Source organism: Rhinoderma darwinii, chromosome 12, assembly GCF_050947455.1.
Source record: "Rhinoderma darwinii isolate aRhiDar2 chromosome 12, aRhiDar2.hap1, whole genome shotgun sequence".
In the NCBI taxonomy this organism is placed as follows: domain Eukaryota; kingdom Metazoa; phylum Chordata; class Amphibia; order Anura; family Rhinodermatidae; genus Rhinoderma; species Rhinoderma darwinii.
The window spans coordinates 15,827,618-15,843,664 of NC_134698.1; the positions used below are offsets into that span (position 1 = coordinate 15,827,618).

The following is a 16,047-nucleotide window of genomic DNA, read 5'->3' on the forward strand; positions in this document are numbered from 1 at the left end:
TAAAGCAACTTCTCCCGCATATGGTAATACCCCATATGTGGTTAGAAATTGTTTAGACACATAGGATGGCTCAGAAGGGAAGGAGCGCCATTTGACTTTTGGAGCGTAGATTTTGATGGAATGGTTTGCGGACGCCATGCCACATTTGCAAAACGCCTGATGTACCAAAACAAAAGTGACCTCATTTCAGCATTTCAGAAATTAATACACAAAGTGAAAATTGGAATTTTTCCACTGATATGCCATTTCACCGCAAAATATGTTGTACCCAACGTGTGCCACTGGAAAATCTTAACACATAAATTGTTAAGCGGGTCTCCCGGGTATGGCAATGCCATACATGTGGACATAAACTACTGTTTGGGCAAACTGTAGGGCTCAAAAGGGAGGCAGCGCCATTTGGCTTTTGGAGAGTGAATTTTGCTTGGTAGTAGTTTTGTTTGGAGTTTTACTAGAATTTCAGTTTATAATGTGGGGGCATATGTAATCTGTGCGGTAACATCAGGATATATGTAATCTGTGCGGAGTACATCAGGGTAAATGTAATCTGTGCGGAGTACATCAGGGTATATGTAAACTGTGCAGAGAACATCAGGGTATATGTAATCTGAGCAGGGTACATCAGGGTATATGTAAGCTGTGCGGAGTACATCAGGGCATAATAAGAGGGTAAAATAATAGGGTAAATAATACAATTATCCATAGATGTGTGGTAAACTGTGAAGCAATCCTTTATGCACAAGCCAGTGTCGCACTTATAAACTGTGTCCTTTCTTATCCCCCTTTTGTAACACTGCACCCTTTTGAGACTTTTCCTCGTTTGTAGTTTGAGAAACTTTACTTGGAAAGTGTTGTCCTGGTGCAATACGGGTGCCATCGCTTTCAGTAGATGTGCTTGTGCCCTCCCCTTTCGGGTTCCCAAATACTAGGGCCTTGATAACCACCTTTTGAAACTGAAGGAATATTCCCCTTTCGCCTGCACACCAGGATATTTTTTCATCCTCGCCTTACTAGTGCCATAACTTTTTTTTTTTTTTTTTCCATCTAGGCAGCCGGGACGAGCTTTAGTTTTTATTGGTACCATTTTCGGGGGAATGCAACTTTTTATTCCATTTTTTGGAAGGTCTATGTGACCAAAAAACAGCAATTTTGGCATTGTTTTTTATTTTATTTTTTAACATTATTCAGAAGGTCAGTACATTTACGGTAATACCAAATTCATATTGCTTTATGTTTTACTACAGGAAGGAATGTTTCCGTCTGGATGTTTTGTCCTTCGTACCTTACTAGAGCCATAACTTTTATATTTTTCGGTAGCTGGAGCTGTGTGAGGGCTTGTTTTTTTCGGGACAAGCTGTAGATTTTATGGTACCATTTTGGGACACATGCAACAAACATTTTGATCACTTTTTATTTAATTTTTTGGAAAAGAAAATTACTAAAAAACAGCAATCCTGCGCCATAAATGTTAACCTTATTCTGCTGGTCGATAGATTACGGCGATACCAATTTTATATAGTTTTTTATGAGAAAGAAAAGAAAAAAAATGTAAAGTGCCCCAGGGTTTGTGCAGCCCTGTCCACTACATGCTGTACTCAGCTGCACATGTATGGGCAGGTGAAAGGTTCTCTTTAAGGACATGGTCTATTTTGGGCCCTTACGATGCAGCAATTTTGAAAATAGTGCGGATTTTGCTGCGTTTTTTCAAGCCTGTGTGATGGTGACATCTCCTCTAAAAAACGCAAGAATTCAATCCACTTTCCGCAGCAGTAATTGACATGCTGTAGAACGAACAAATACGCACCGCAGGTGAATTTCTGGACTGAAATATTCCGCAGCGTGTGGATGACATTTGTTCATTCACACCCACTTTGCTGCTACGCAATTCCGGATGGAAAACACGCAGCAATTCGGTTACGTGTGGACAAGCCTCAGAATTGTATTTGACAAGTTTATAAAAAAAAAAGGGACCAAAATTCTTAGCATAAAATTCACACCTGTTTTCTCATCAAAATATAAAAGCAATATTAACCCTTTAGTGACAAACCTATTTTAGGCCCTAATGACAGAGCGATTTTCTTCAGTTTTTTTTTAGCATCGCATTTCAAGCGCCACAAATTTATTTTTCTGTAAACATAGCTGTGTGAGGATTTGTTTTTTGTAGGACAAGTTGTATTTTTTAATAGCATTATTTTGGACGTGCAAAAAATGTATACGTACATGTACGTTGCATCCGTTAAGGGGAGTCTGGTGGTGTTGGGGAGGGGTAGGGGGGCCCAAGCTGAATTCTTGCACCAGAGCCCATAAGCCTTTAGCTACGCCCCTGCAGCTATTTGTTGTGGATTTTACCTCGCCATTGAATTCAATGGGGAAAACCCGCAACAAATAAGCAGCGTTTACGCAAATACAAGTGACATGCTGCAGAATAAAATTCTGCACCGCAGGTAAATTTCTGAGCGATTTTGCCACTCAGTATTTACGCAGCGTGTGGATGAGACTTGTTTTATCTCATCCACTTTGCTGCTACTGTATTATGCTGCGGATTTTCCGCAGCATAATACAGGTATTATAATACAGGTATACGCCGTATTTACGCAATGTGTGAACTGACTGTAACCCACGCCCCGCCGTTCCCCGGAAACATTTTCTTGCATCAAACTGGTCCTTGGTGCAAAAAAGGTTGGGGACCACTGCCCTAGGGGGACTAATAAAAAAGTAATAAACAGGTAAATAATGATTTATTTTAATGTGCCAAAAAAAAAAGTTTAAAAGCTCAAAAAAAACCTTTTCACATTTTTTCCTTAAAGTAATGTTAAATAAAAATGAAAGTTAACATTACTGGTATTGCCGCGTCTGTAAAAGTCCAAACTACTACAATATAACGTTATTTAACCCGTTTGATGAACGCTGTAAAAAATAAATACATTCAAGTGCTATAATTGCTGTTTTTTTGGGCACTATCTACAGGGGACTCGTTAGGGGCCCCTATCTACAGGGGTTCTATCTACAGGGGATGCTACTGGGGGCACTATCTACAGGGGACTCTACAGGGGCACTATCTATAGAAGGCCCTATCTACAGAGGGCACTATCTACAGGGGACTCTACAGGGGGCACTATCTACAGGGTACCATAGAGAGGGCACTATTTACAGGGGACTCTACAGAGGGCACTATTCACAGTCTGTAGACTACAAGGGGCACTATTTACAGCCTGTAGACTACAAGGGGCATTATTTACAGGGGCACTATAGGGGACCCTATCTACAGGGGCACTATAGGGGACCCTATCTACAGGGGCCACTATCTACAGGGGGCACTATCTAGAGGGGACTCTATGGTGGGCACTATTTAAAGGGGGCTCTAAGGGGCACTATCTACAAAGGGCTCTATGGAAAGCACTATATACAGAGGGCTCTATGAGGGGCACGATCTACAGGGAGCATTGTGAGTGGCACTATAAACAGGGGTCACTGTGTGTGTGTGTGTGTGTGTGTGTGTGTGTGTGTGTGTGTGTGTGTGTGTGTATGTGTGTGTGGTGCATTACTTTACAGTGTGTAGCACTATTACATTCAGGGGTACAGTGTATGATACTATTGTATTCAGGGGCATAGAGTGTAGCACCATGATAATTTTATCTTCGTTTATAGGTGCAAAAATATTGGAAGAGTGGGCTTCCGAAGAAAACTGAGCGGCAAACTCTGCAGAAATGGGTCGTGGCTAGGAGGTTTCATCATAGAGGTCTAGACGGGAGGGAAAAGAAAAGAGAAAAAGAATGACTGCAATCTGAGAAAACGTCACCTGCGAGTCACTAAATGTAAATGTTTATTCTCCCTGTGATTGATCAATACTGTAGTCACTGTATGATCTGCAGCGAGATGATGGGTGTATCGTTTTTTGTTTTTTTAAACATCAAATCACAGCATATCCTTACCATAGTTCAGGCTATACTGAGAGCAGTAGTTTTATGCCGTACAAACTTATATGGCAGGGGTTAAACTGAATTATGCTTGTGATGTATATATGTACTGAGCTTGGTTCTGGTGCTGTATAAATGTACTGAGCTTTCTAATGGTGCTGTATAAATGTACTGACCTTAGTTCTGTATATATGTACTGAGCTTGGTTCTGGAGTTATATAAATCATAACAACCAAGCTCAATTCATATATATATATATATATAGAGCACCAAAGGGAAGCTCAGTACATATATACAAGTCCAGAACCAAGCTCACTGTCACGATCTGTGGGTATGTGGCCGTAGCGGAGTAGCAGCTGTTCCAACAGCAGTGTTCCAAGTCAATATACAGTCCAAGCACAAGGGTACCTGTACTAGTCCAGACAGTAGCAACAGCTTAGGATGGGACTTTGGTTGCAGGAGATGCCAAATGTGGCGGATGACACCAGACGTGGTGTAAGTCAGCAGGCGAAGTAGAAGGCACAACATGACTCCAACACTGTAGATGGCACAGGAACAAATACAGCAAGGGACACAGGATACAGGCAGCAGGGCACAGGAACACAGGGAACAGGATACGACAAAGGGACCATTTGCAAGACTAACGCTCAGGCAAGGAGTGAAATTGCAGAGCCCTTTTATAATCCAGAGTGATTAGGTCTAATTTGTAACATATTTCATACGCGCGCTGGCCCTTAAAGGCCGGGCACGAGCATGCGCGAGCACCCTACGGGACACTGCAGAGCGGAGCAGAAGTGAGTGCTGCCATCTCCTCGGGAGGAGATGCGGGCCAGCACTCACAGATCCATGGCCGCGGCCGTCTAGGCGTGAGTCAGAACGATGGTCCGCGGCCATGGTCATTACACTCAGCATATAAATACAGCACCAGAACCAAGCTCAGTACATATATACAGCATCATAACAAAGCTTAGTCCATAAATACAGCACCAGAACGAAGCTCAGTACATGTATACATTATAACAACCAATCTCAAATCATATATACATGTACTGAGCTTGGTTTTGGTGATGTATTTATGTACTAAGCTTTGTTGGGGTGCTGTATATATGTACGGACTTGGTTCTGGTGCTGTACTTATATTCTGAGCTTGGTTCTGGAGTTGTATCTACGTTCTGAGCTTCTCTTTCGTGCTGTATATATGTATTGAGCTTCTCTTTTGTGCTGTATGTATGTATTGAGCTTGGTTTCGGTGCAGTATATATGTATTGAGCTTGGTTCTGGAGCTGTATATTTGTACTGAGCTTTGTTCTGGTGCTGTATTTATGTACTAAGGCTTGTTCTGGTGTTGTATTTATTTACTGAGCTTGGTTCTGGTGTTGTATTTATGTACTGAGCTTGGTTCTGGTGCTGTATATATGTACTAAGCTTGGTTCTGGTGTTGTATATATGTACTGAGTGTAACGTCTCTGGGGAAGTGAACCCACTGGGCTACTCCGCCGTAACGGAGTAGCTGCTGGCCAGACCAATATAGGACAGTCACTGGTCGATGGTACCTGGATGGCAGGCCAATGCCGGATAGCTGGAAACTGGCTTGTGCTGGATTATCGGAAGCTGTTTTGTGCTGGATTATTGGAAGCTGGTTTGTGGTGGATTATTGGAAACTGGCTTGTGCTGGATTATTGGAAGCAGAACTGGTCTCGGAAACCGGAAACATCACAGACACCGGACGTGGATACTGAAGTCGTCACGGACACTGGAGTTGACACGGACACTGGATACAGATACTGACTTGTCATGGATACTTGAATCGTCACGGACGCCGGACACAGATACTCAAGTCGTCACAGACACTGGATGCAGATACTGGACTTGTCAAGGACTCTGGACAAGGATACTGAAGTCATCATGGACACTGGACTTGACACAGACACTGGATGCAGATACTGGACTGGACATGGATATTGGTTTCATAAATAGGCTACGGAACCTTTTCAGACCAACACAGGGCAAGCAACAACATTGCTCAGGCACTTGGGAGATTGAGGAGTTGCCTTAAATAGTCCTGGGACACAGCTGGGGTGATTGGGTAACTTTTAGAATTTCGCATGCACCGGCCCTTTAAGAGGCGGCCAGAGCATGTACGCACACTAGGGATCAAGCGGCCGTGAGCCTCAGAAGACAGGGAGCGCCGAGAGGGGCACGAGACGCAGGGCCCGCCGACGGCGTTATTGTACCTCCCCCTTTACGCCCCCTCTTCTTAGGTCCATAGCGCAGGAGGAACTTCTTGATGAGAGCTGGGGCATCAATGTTCTTTTCAGACTCCAAAGATCTCTGATCAAGACCAAAACCCTTCCAGTCCACAAGATAGAAAGTCTTTCCTCCAACCCTCTAGCGGTCCAGAACCTCGTTGACTTCAAAGCCCTCAGCCGAACCCCTAGGGGCAGTAGAATTGGAGGACTTGTTGTACCGATTGAGGATTACAGGTTTCAGGAGAGATACATGGAAGAAATTGGGGATCTTGAGGGTAGGAGATAAATGTAACTTATAGGACACCGGATTAATCTGTTTCAAGACTTCAAAGGGAACGAGAAAGCTAGGAGCAAATTTGTAGAAGGGAATTTTTAGGCGTATATTCTTAAAAGATAGCCAGACCTTAACTCCGGGAAGGAACAAAGGACATTGTAAAGGATCTGCCAGGCACAGCTTCGGGGTTAACTCCCATAGGTAATCAGTCTGCACCTGAATCTACGTCTCTGAGACTGACTCCATCTTCCACCACTCAGGATGGCAGGCTTAGGAGTGGGAGAGCCTATCGCAGCCTGGCCAGACGGAGCTAGCTCCCGCCCTCTGTCTATTTATACCTGCCTTTCCTGTTCCTCCTTTGCTTGTGATTCTTCTCGTGTGGTTTCCTGGCCCAGCTACAGCTCCTAACTATTTGATCCTGCTCCATACTGACCCTGGCTTACTGACTACTCTCCTGCTCTGCGTTTGGTACCTCGTGCTCTCCTGGTTTGACTTGGCTCGTTCACCTCTCTGGTTGCTCACGGTGTTGCCGTGGGCAACTGCCCCTTTCCCTTTGCTTTGTATTCCCTTGTATGTTTGTCTCGTGCACTTACTGAGCGTAGGGACCGCCGCCCAGTTGTACCCCGTCGCCTAGGGCTGGTCGTTGCAAGTAGGCAGGGACAGAGTGGCGGGTAGATTAGGGCTCACTTGTTCGTTTCCCTACCCCCGTCGTTACAGAGATGGCCTTCTATTCTTATCAGCATACTTCTTCTTGTGTTCCACCACTTGCAGGATTTGTTGCCAGATCTGGAGAAAACATTCAAAAGAAACATTAGCTGCAGGCACTTGAGATGTAGCAGGTACAGGAAGAGGGACAAGCGGATGTTGGATGTAAACAATGAAAAATGGAGATGTAGCAGTAGATTCACTCGTGTGATTATTATAAGAGAATTCGGCCCATCGAATTCAGATATACCCAGTTGTCGTGTTGAGCAGATACAAAACAGCAAAGATCATTTTCAAGCACTTTGTTAATTCTTTCAACTTGGCCGTTGAATTGCGGATGGTATGCAAATGAAAAGTCTAATTTCACATTCAAGTTTACACATAGCTCTCCAGAATTTGGACGTGAATTGCACGCCTCGATCAGACACAATATGGAGGGGAAAACCGTGCAGATGAAAACATGTTGAACAAATAGACTTGTCAGATGAGGTGCAGAGGGAAGACCAGACAGAGAAACAAAATGTGCCATCTTGGAAAAACAGTCCACAACAGCCCAAGTAGTGGAGCATCCTTCAGAGAAAGGAAGATTGTAATGAAGTCCATGGCAATGTGTTAGCAGGGGCTGTTCAGAACTGGCAAGGGCTGGAGTAGACCTGCAGGCCTGGAGTGAGTAATTTTATTTTGAGCACACTTGGTACAAGAGGAAACATAGTCCGTAACATCTTTGGGCGACGTAGGCCACCAATAGTGGCGAGAGATAAAGTCCCGAATCTTGCAAATGCCCGAGTGACCTGCCAATTTAGAGTTATGTCCTCAGATTATAATTTTCTTCCTGTCAATTGGGCGAACAAAAATTTTCCCAGGTCGAATGGCTTTGATATGTAGAGGGTTAACAGGAATAATACAGGAAGGGTCAATAATATGTTGAGAGTCCTCTTCAAGGTCATCTGTCTCCAACGAAAGATAATGTACATCAGCCTTGACATTTTTGTCAGCAGGACCGTAATGGAGTTGAAATTTGAATCTGGCAAAAAAAAAGTGACCATCTGGCTTGACGTGGGTTCATACATTGTGCAGACTGTAAATAAGTGAGATTTTTGTGATCAGTGTAGATTACAATTTGATCAGCAGAACCCTCTAGTAAATGTCTCTACTCTTTTAAGGCCAATTTGATGGCAAGTAGCTCACAGTCTCCAATGGAGTAGTTCCTTTCAGCTGTAGAGAAGAGATTTGAGAAGGAACGACAGGAGACAGCTTTACCCTTGGAGTTTTTCTGAAAGAAAAGTGCTTCAGCACCAATGAAAGAGGTGTCAACCTCCAGCTAGATCTGCCGGGACAAATCAGGATGGTGAAGAATAGAGGCAGAAGTTAAGGCCCTCTTGAGATTAGCGAATGCAGATTCTGCTTCAGAGGTCCAATCTTCAGCGCTCAACCCCATTTTGGTGAGAGCAGACATAGAAGTGGTAAGTGATGAGAAGTTTGGGATGAACTGATGATAGAAATTTGCAAAGCCCAAAAATCTTTGTATGGCACGAGGACCTTGAGGATGGGGCCATTCTAAGATGGATTTTACCATTTCCAGATCCATCTGGAGTCCAAGATCAGAAACTATATACCCAAGAAAGGGCAAGGATTTATTTTCGAATACACACTTTCCCAATTTGGTGTAGGGATTGTTCCCCCTTAACCGCGACATGAGTAGCCAGATCTGGTGAGTAGATCAAGATGTCCTCTAGATACACCACCACACAGACATATAGTAGATCCTGAAATATATCGTTCACAAATTCCTGGAACCAGGGCCAGCTCCATGTTTATGTGGGCCCTTGGGCGACACAGCCTTAGTGGGGAAACTGACGGCGGCAGTAAAATGCCAAAAATCGTCACTTTGTGCTCCCATATAGACGTTAGGCCCTGTTTATGCCCCCATATAAAAGTTAGGCCCCAAGTTTGCACCCCAATAAATTTAGTACCCTCTGTAGATAGTGCCACACAGCCCCCTCCCAGGTAGTGCCACACAGCACCCTCCTCCCAGGTAGTGCCACACAGCTCCTGGCGTCACTGTCTATATATGGACAGTGTTGTCAGGGGCAAATCCAGATCCATAGTCCCGGGCAGAGCACTACTATCACTCTGCCTGGGAGTGGCGTAGCTAAAGGCTCATGGGCCCTGGTGCAAGAATTCAGCTTAGGCCCCCCTACCCTACACCACCAGACCCCTGTGCACGCCTATGCCCAGCTGCCTTGCCCGACAGACCCCATGAATGCCCCCACAGTATAATGACCTCCCATAGCTGCCCCTACACAGTATAATGCCCCCCATTGCTGACCACCACAGTATATTGCTTCCCATAGCTGCCCCCACAGTATAATGCTCCCCATAGCTGCCCCCCACAAAGTATAATGCTCCCCATAGCTGCCCAAACACAGTATAATGCCCCAGTAGCTGACCACCACAGTATAATGCCCCCCATAGCTACTCCCACAGTATAAATCCACCACACAGTATAATGCCCCCCATAGCTGCCCCTCACACAGTATAATGCCCCCATAGCTGCCGCCAACAAAGTATAATGCTTATATAGAAAAAGGATGTGGTTATAACTAAACCATACCTAGAAAACCCAAAAATGCAATATAATATAGCACGGTGCCATTTCTGATAAAGATTATTAAAAAACAAGAAAAAAGAAAAATGATCCAGAAATATAACTCGGCACTCTTGGGTTAAATAGAAATTTATCAAAATACTTTATTTTAAACTCCAGATAATACCGGAAATATTTGTATATATTAATATTTCCGGTATTACCTGGAGTTTAAAATAAAGTATTTTGATAAATTTCTATTTAACCCAAGAGTGCCGAGTTATATTTCTGCATCATTTTTCTTTTTTCTTGTTTTTTAATAAAGTATAATGCTCCCCATAGCTGCCCCCACACAGTATAATGCCCCAGTAGCTGACCACTACAGTATAATGCCCCCATAGCTCCTCCCACAGTATAAATCCACCACACAGTATAATGCCCTCATAACTGCCCCCACACAGTATAATGCCCCCATAGCGGCCCCCCTACACAGTATAATGCCCCCGATAGCTGACCACAGTATAATGCTCCCCGTAGCTGACCCACACAGTATAATGCCCCCCATAGCTGACCACCACAATGTAATGCTCCCCGTAGCTGCCCCACACATTATAATGCCCGCCATAGCTGCAACATACAGTATAATGCCCCCATAGTTGCACCATACAGTATAATACCTCCATAGCTGCCCCATAGAGTATAATGCCCCCCATAGCTGTCCCATACAGTATAATGCCCCCATACAGTATAATGCCCTCCATAACTGCCACATACAGTATAATGCCCCCCAAAGCTGTCCCATTCAGTATAATGCCCCCTCAGCAGCTACAATAGGACCCCCCTCCCATACCCAGTATAATGCCCCCATATGTACCTAATAGAAAAATAACAACATAATTACTTACCTACTGATGTGTGGAGGATCCTTCTCCTCCTCTGCACTGTCCTGTGAGTGACTCGTCACAGACAGGCCATAGGTAGTGATGTCACTACATCGCGCCTGCCTGTGCCGAGCTGCTCACGGCACAGTAAATGCTGGAGCATGGCTCCAGCATTCAACCCAACTGAATCGAGGTGGGACCAGCGCGGCCAGGCTGGGACATTGCGCTAGTCCTGTCATCGCTGTCCATATTCACTGTCCATATATGGACAGCGATGTCAGGGGCTTTCCCAAAGACAGAGTCTCGGAGCAGAGCTACTTTTAGCGCTCTGCCTGGGACTCCTCTCCTTCTTACATCACTGTCCATATATGGACAGTGATGCCTTGACGGCAGCGTCAGCACCCGGCGGCCGAGTGGGCCCCCCCAAGTGGAGTGGGCCCCGGCACTTGCCCAGGTTTGCTGGGTGCTGATGCCGGTCCTGCCTGGAGCACAGCTGGAGCATTACACAGTCCAAAGGGCATCACAAAAGATTTGTAGTGACCGTCTCTGGTGTTGAATGCGGTTTTCTACTTGTCACCTTTATGGTTACGGATTAAGTTATAAGCCCCGCATAGGACCAGCTTACTTAAAATCTTGGCCCCAAGTATTCAGTCGAAGAGCTCAAAGATCAGTGGTAAGGGGTACTTGTTCTTGACAGTGATTTGGTTCAAACCACGATAATCGATACAAGGGCGGAGCGATCCATCCTGTTTCTCGACAGGGTGAGAATCCGACTACAGCAGAAGAAGTAGACTTTCTAATGAACCCCCTCTCAAGGTTCTTCTTGATGTATGCCGACATGGCTTGGGTCTCAAGCAGAGAGAGCATATACTCTTATCATGTAGGTAAAGGCCCAGGGTGCAACTCGACTGGACAATTGTAAGCACGATGCGGAGGCAGAGTTTCGGCCTTTTTCTTGTTAAATACATCAACATAACAAGCATACTGTGGAGGCAGACCAGGTAGAGACTGAAGTACAGGAGGTCGAACAGGATGAACCTGGGACAGACAATTATGTAAATACTGAGGACCCCACTGGAGGATTTCCCCGGAATTCCAGTCAAGAATTGGATCATGTTGACAAAGCCACGGAAGTCCCAGTAGGATTGGGTTAATAGCCTCAGGAAGAACATAGGAGACTCTCTCTTCAGTGTGAAGAGCTCCCACTTGTAACTTCAACGGTTTGGTAGTGGAGATAATTGGATCCGGCAGCGAATGTCCATTCACTGAAGCCGCTGCTAGAGGTTTCTTTAGTGGAGTCATAGTTAAATGGAGACGATCCACTAAGTCTTGATGTATAAAATTTCCAGCTGCTTCACCTGTGAAGAAAAGGACTGTAGTCGAAAGTCTAAGAGAGAATTTTGCAGAGGGCATACATAGATCTGCTTAGGATATTGAATGTACGCATATAAGTCTATACGTAATGGTATATTAAATAAGAGTTTAAAGAGGCTCTGTCACCAGATTTTGCAACCCCTATCTGCTATTGCAGCAGATAGGCGCTGCAATGTAGATTACAGTAACGTTTTTATTTTTAAAAAACGAGCATTTTTGGCCAAGTTATGACCATTTTTGTAGTTATGCAAATGAGGCTTGCAAAAGTCCAAGTGGGTGTGTTTAAAAGTAAAAGTCCAAGTGGGCGTGTATTATGTGCGTACATCGGGGCGTTTTTAATACTTTTACTAGCTGGGCGCTCTGAAGAGAAGTAACATCCTCTTCTCTTCAGAACGCCCAGCTTCTGACAGTGCAGATCTGTGACGTCACTCACAGGTCCTGCATCGTGACGGCCACATCGGCACCAGAGGCTACAGTTGATTCTGCAGCAGCATCAGCGTTTGCAGGTAAGATCAGTTACCTGCAAACGCTGATGCTGCTGCAGAATCAACTGTAGCCTCTGGTGCCGATGTGGCCGTCACGATGCAGGACCTGTGAGTGACGTCACAGATCTGCACTGTCAGAAGCTGGGCGTTCTGAAGAGAAGAGGATGTTACTTCTCTTCAGAGCGCCCAGCTAGTAAAAGTATTAAAAACGCCCCGATGTACGCACATAATACACGCCCACTTGGACTTTTACTTTTAAACACACCCACTTGGACTTTTGCAAGCCTCATTTGCATAACTACAAAAATGGTCATAACTTGGCCAAAAATGCTCGTTTTTTAAAAATAAAAACGTTACTGTAATCTACATTGCAGCGCCTATCTGCTGCAATAGCAGATAGGGGTTGCAAAATCTGGTGACAGAGCCTCTTTAATATAATGTGTGGGTAGGTAGGTATGCTTATGGAAATCCAGTTAAACATTCTGGACAGGGAAATTCTTTATTTAAAGTCCACTTTAATATAAGGTGTATTTGGAATATTGTAATCGTTTTATTTGACTATTAGAATAATTTTCCATGGCGCGATACCTTGTAAAACACTGCGACCCCACCCCCGGCCGCGTATATTTTTGCCGACAAAGCAGAGCACCTGTTAAAATTTTTAACCCCCCCCCCCGCCTGCATGTATGACTTGTGCCCCGACATGAATCAGTCCTGTACACATCTCATACTCACTATAATTCCTCTATGCTGCAGGCTGGACTGGACAGAGCTTCCATCAAGTCACTGAAGTGAGGACCAGAGAGACTGTTACCAGACAGGTCAAGTTTCTTCAGGGACCGGTTATTCCTTATTCCAGATGCCAACTGGATGCAGGAAGTGTTTGGTAGATCATTACCACTCAAACTGTAAAAATAAGAAGGTGAGATGTGGGTGATGCATCCACAGAGTGTTAGTATAATTTCTGTAGATTCATTAATTTTTTGTGGGAGATGACCAAAAAACAGCGATTTTGACGGTTTAATTATTATTCTTTTTTTACATCGTTCACTGTGCAGCCTAAATAATGTTATTTTGTAATAGTTTGGACTTATACAGACGTGATTATTTCAGATATGTTTTTACATTGTGTTTGGGGGTATGGGAAAAGGTTTTTTTTGGAACTTTTAATATATATATTTTTTATACATTTAAAAATCTTAATATAACTCTATTATTATTTTTTTTATTAGTCCCCCTAGGGGACTTGAACCAGCAATCATTGGATCGCTCTCATGATGTACTGCAATACTAATGTTATACTGACAGTCTCCTATGAAGAGAATTCTCTATTGAGAGAACATACATGTAAAAAACACATAAAACGGTACACATTACCCACAAGGCTGGGTCCCCACATGGACCGGGTCTTAAAAACCTCATTGAATAAAGTGCAAATATTGCAAAAAAGAGACTGGTAAGCTAAGTCTAAAAGTAAACATGGACAAGATCGCCCCGGGCTTAAAGCATATAGGCAGGAACCAAGTCAAAGTAAAGTGAGGCATACAGACCAGGGCTATGGGGGGAGTCAAACCCCAAAACGTGTTTCGCACGTAGCTTCTTCCGTTGGCTATACCAAGGATAAGGGGAAGTGAAGCATACAAGGCACAACCCACCATTGAAAAGCATAACATACAGCTGGTAACAATATAAATAACAACACAAATGACATTAACCCCTTCAGGCCTGTTTTGGCCTTGTGGACACAGATGATTTTTTTCAAATCTGACATGTGTCACTTTATGTGGTAATAACTCAAGGAATGATTTTACCTATCCAACCGATTCTGAGATTGTTTTCTCGTGACATATTGTACTTTATGTTAGTGAAAAAATTTGGTCGATAAATTCAATATTTATTGGTGAAAAACTTCAAATTTTAGCGAAAATTTTCATTTTTCTAAATTCAAATGTATCTGTTTGTAAAACAGATAGTAATACCACACAAAATAATTACTATTTCACATATTTCATATGTCTACTTTATGTTTGTATAATTTTTTTGAACATTCTTTTCTTCTTCTAGGACGTTACAAGGCTTAGAACTTTAGCAGCAATTTCTCATATTTTCAAGAAAGTTTCAAAAGGCTATTTTTTCAGGGACCAGTTTAGTTCTGAAGTGGCTTTGAGGGACTTCTATATTAGAAAGTCCCTATAAATCACCCCATTTTCAAAACCTCAAAGTATTCAAAACCACATTCAGAAAGTATTTTAACCCTTTAGGGGTTTCACAGGAATTAAGGCAAAGTAGAGGTGAAATTTACAAATTAAATTTTTTTTGCTGAAATTCATTTGTAATAAAAAAAAAATCTGTAACACAGAAGGTTTTAGCGGAGAAACACAACTCATTATTTATTACCCAGATTCTGCAGTTTTTAGAAATATCCAACAATATCCTAGTGTCCTAATGGACTGAAGCACCGGCCTCAGAAGCAAAGGGCCACCTAGTGGATTTTGGGGCCTCCTTTTTTTAGGAATATATTTTAGGCACCATGTTAGGTTTGAAGCGGTCTTGTGGTACCTAAACAGTCGAAACCCCCCAAAAGTTACCCCATTTTGGAAAATACACCCCTCAAGGCATTTTTATAGGGGTATAGTTAGCATTTTGACCCCACAGTTTTTTTTGCAGAATTTAGTGGAATTAGTCTGTGAAGATGAAAATCACCTTTTTTTTCTGTGGAAACATATATTTTTTTCATTTTTACAAGGAATAAAGGAGAAAAAGCACCCCAACATTTGTAAAGCAATTGTTACCGATTATGGCAATACCCATATTTGGTAATAAACTGCTGTTTGGTCCCACTGCAGGGCTCAGAAGGGAAGGAGCGCCTTTTGGATTTTGGAGCGCAGATATTGCTGGATTGGTTTTCAGTGCCATGTCGGGTTTGCAACGCCCCGGAGGGACCAAAACAGTGGAAACCCCACAAAAGTGACCTTATTTTGGAAACTACACCCCTCAATGAATTTTTCTAGGGGTATAGTGAGCATTTTTATCCCACAGGTTTTTTGTAGAATTTAGTGCAATTAGGCCATGAAAATGAATATCAACATTTTTGTCCACTAAAATGTTTCATTTTTGTAATTTTCGCAAGGGATAAAAGAGGAAAAGCACCCCAGCATTTGTAAAGCATTTTCTCCCGATTACGGCAACACCCCATATGTGGTCATAAATGTTTTTTTTTTATTAGAAATTAATTAACCCTTTCAGGACTGATCCTTTTATGCTTTTTCATTTTAGTTTTTCACTCCCCGCCTTCAAAGAGCCATCATTTTTTATTTTTTCGTCAATGGAGCGGTGTGAGGGCTTATTTTTTGCGGGAAGAGTTGTCGTTTCTATTAACACAATTTAAAGTACCATAAAATGTACAGGGAAACTGTAAAAAAATAATTTGCGGGCTGAAATTGGAAAAAACTGTGATTCCTCCATTGTTTTTGGGGTTTTGTTTTTACGTCTTTCACCGCGCGGTAAAAACGACAACTTATTCTGCGTCTCAATACGATTACGGTGATACCAAATTTATATAGATTTTTTATATT

The 16,047-nt window shown here is 43.1% G+C and overlaps 1 protein-coding gene across 1 annotated transcript in view; it reads right to left on the reverse strand.

Annotated features, from left to right (window-relative positions):
- Positions 1-13,206: 13,206 nt before the first annotated feature.
- LOC142665241 (NACHT, LRR and PYD domains-containing protein 3-like) overlaps positions 13,207-16,047 on the reverse strand; it is an 82,319-nt gene continuing 79,478 nt past the window's right edge. Inside the window, exon 9 of the mRNA XM_075844871.1 lies at positions 13,207-13,378. Within this exon, the coding sequence (XP_075700986.1) occupies positions 13,207-13,378 (172 nt within the window). The remainder of the gene's footprint in view (positions 13,379-16,047) is intronic.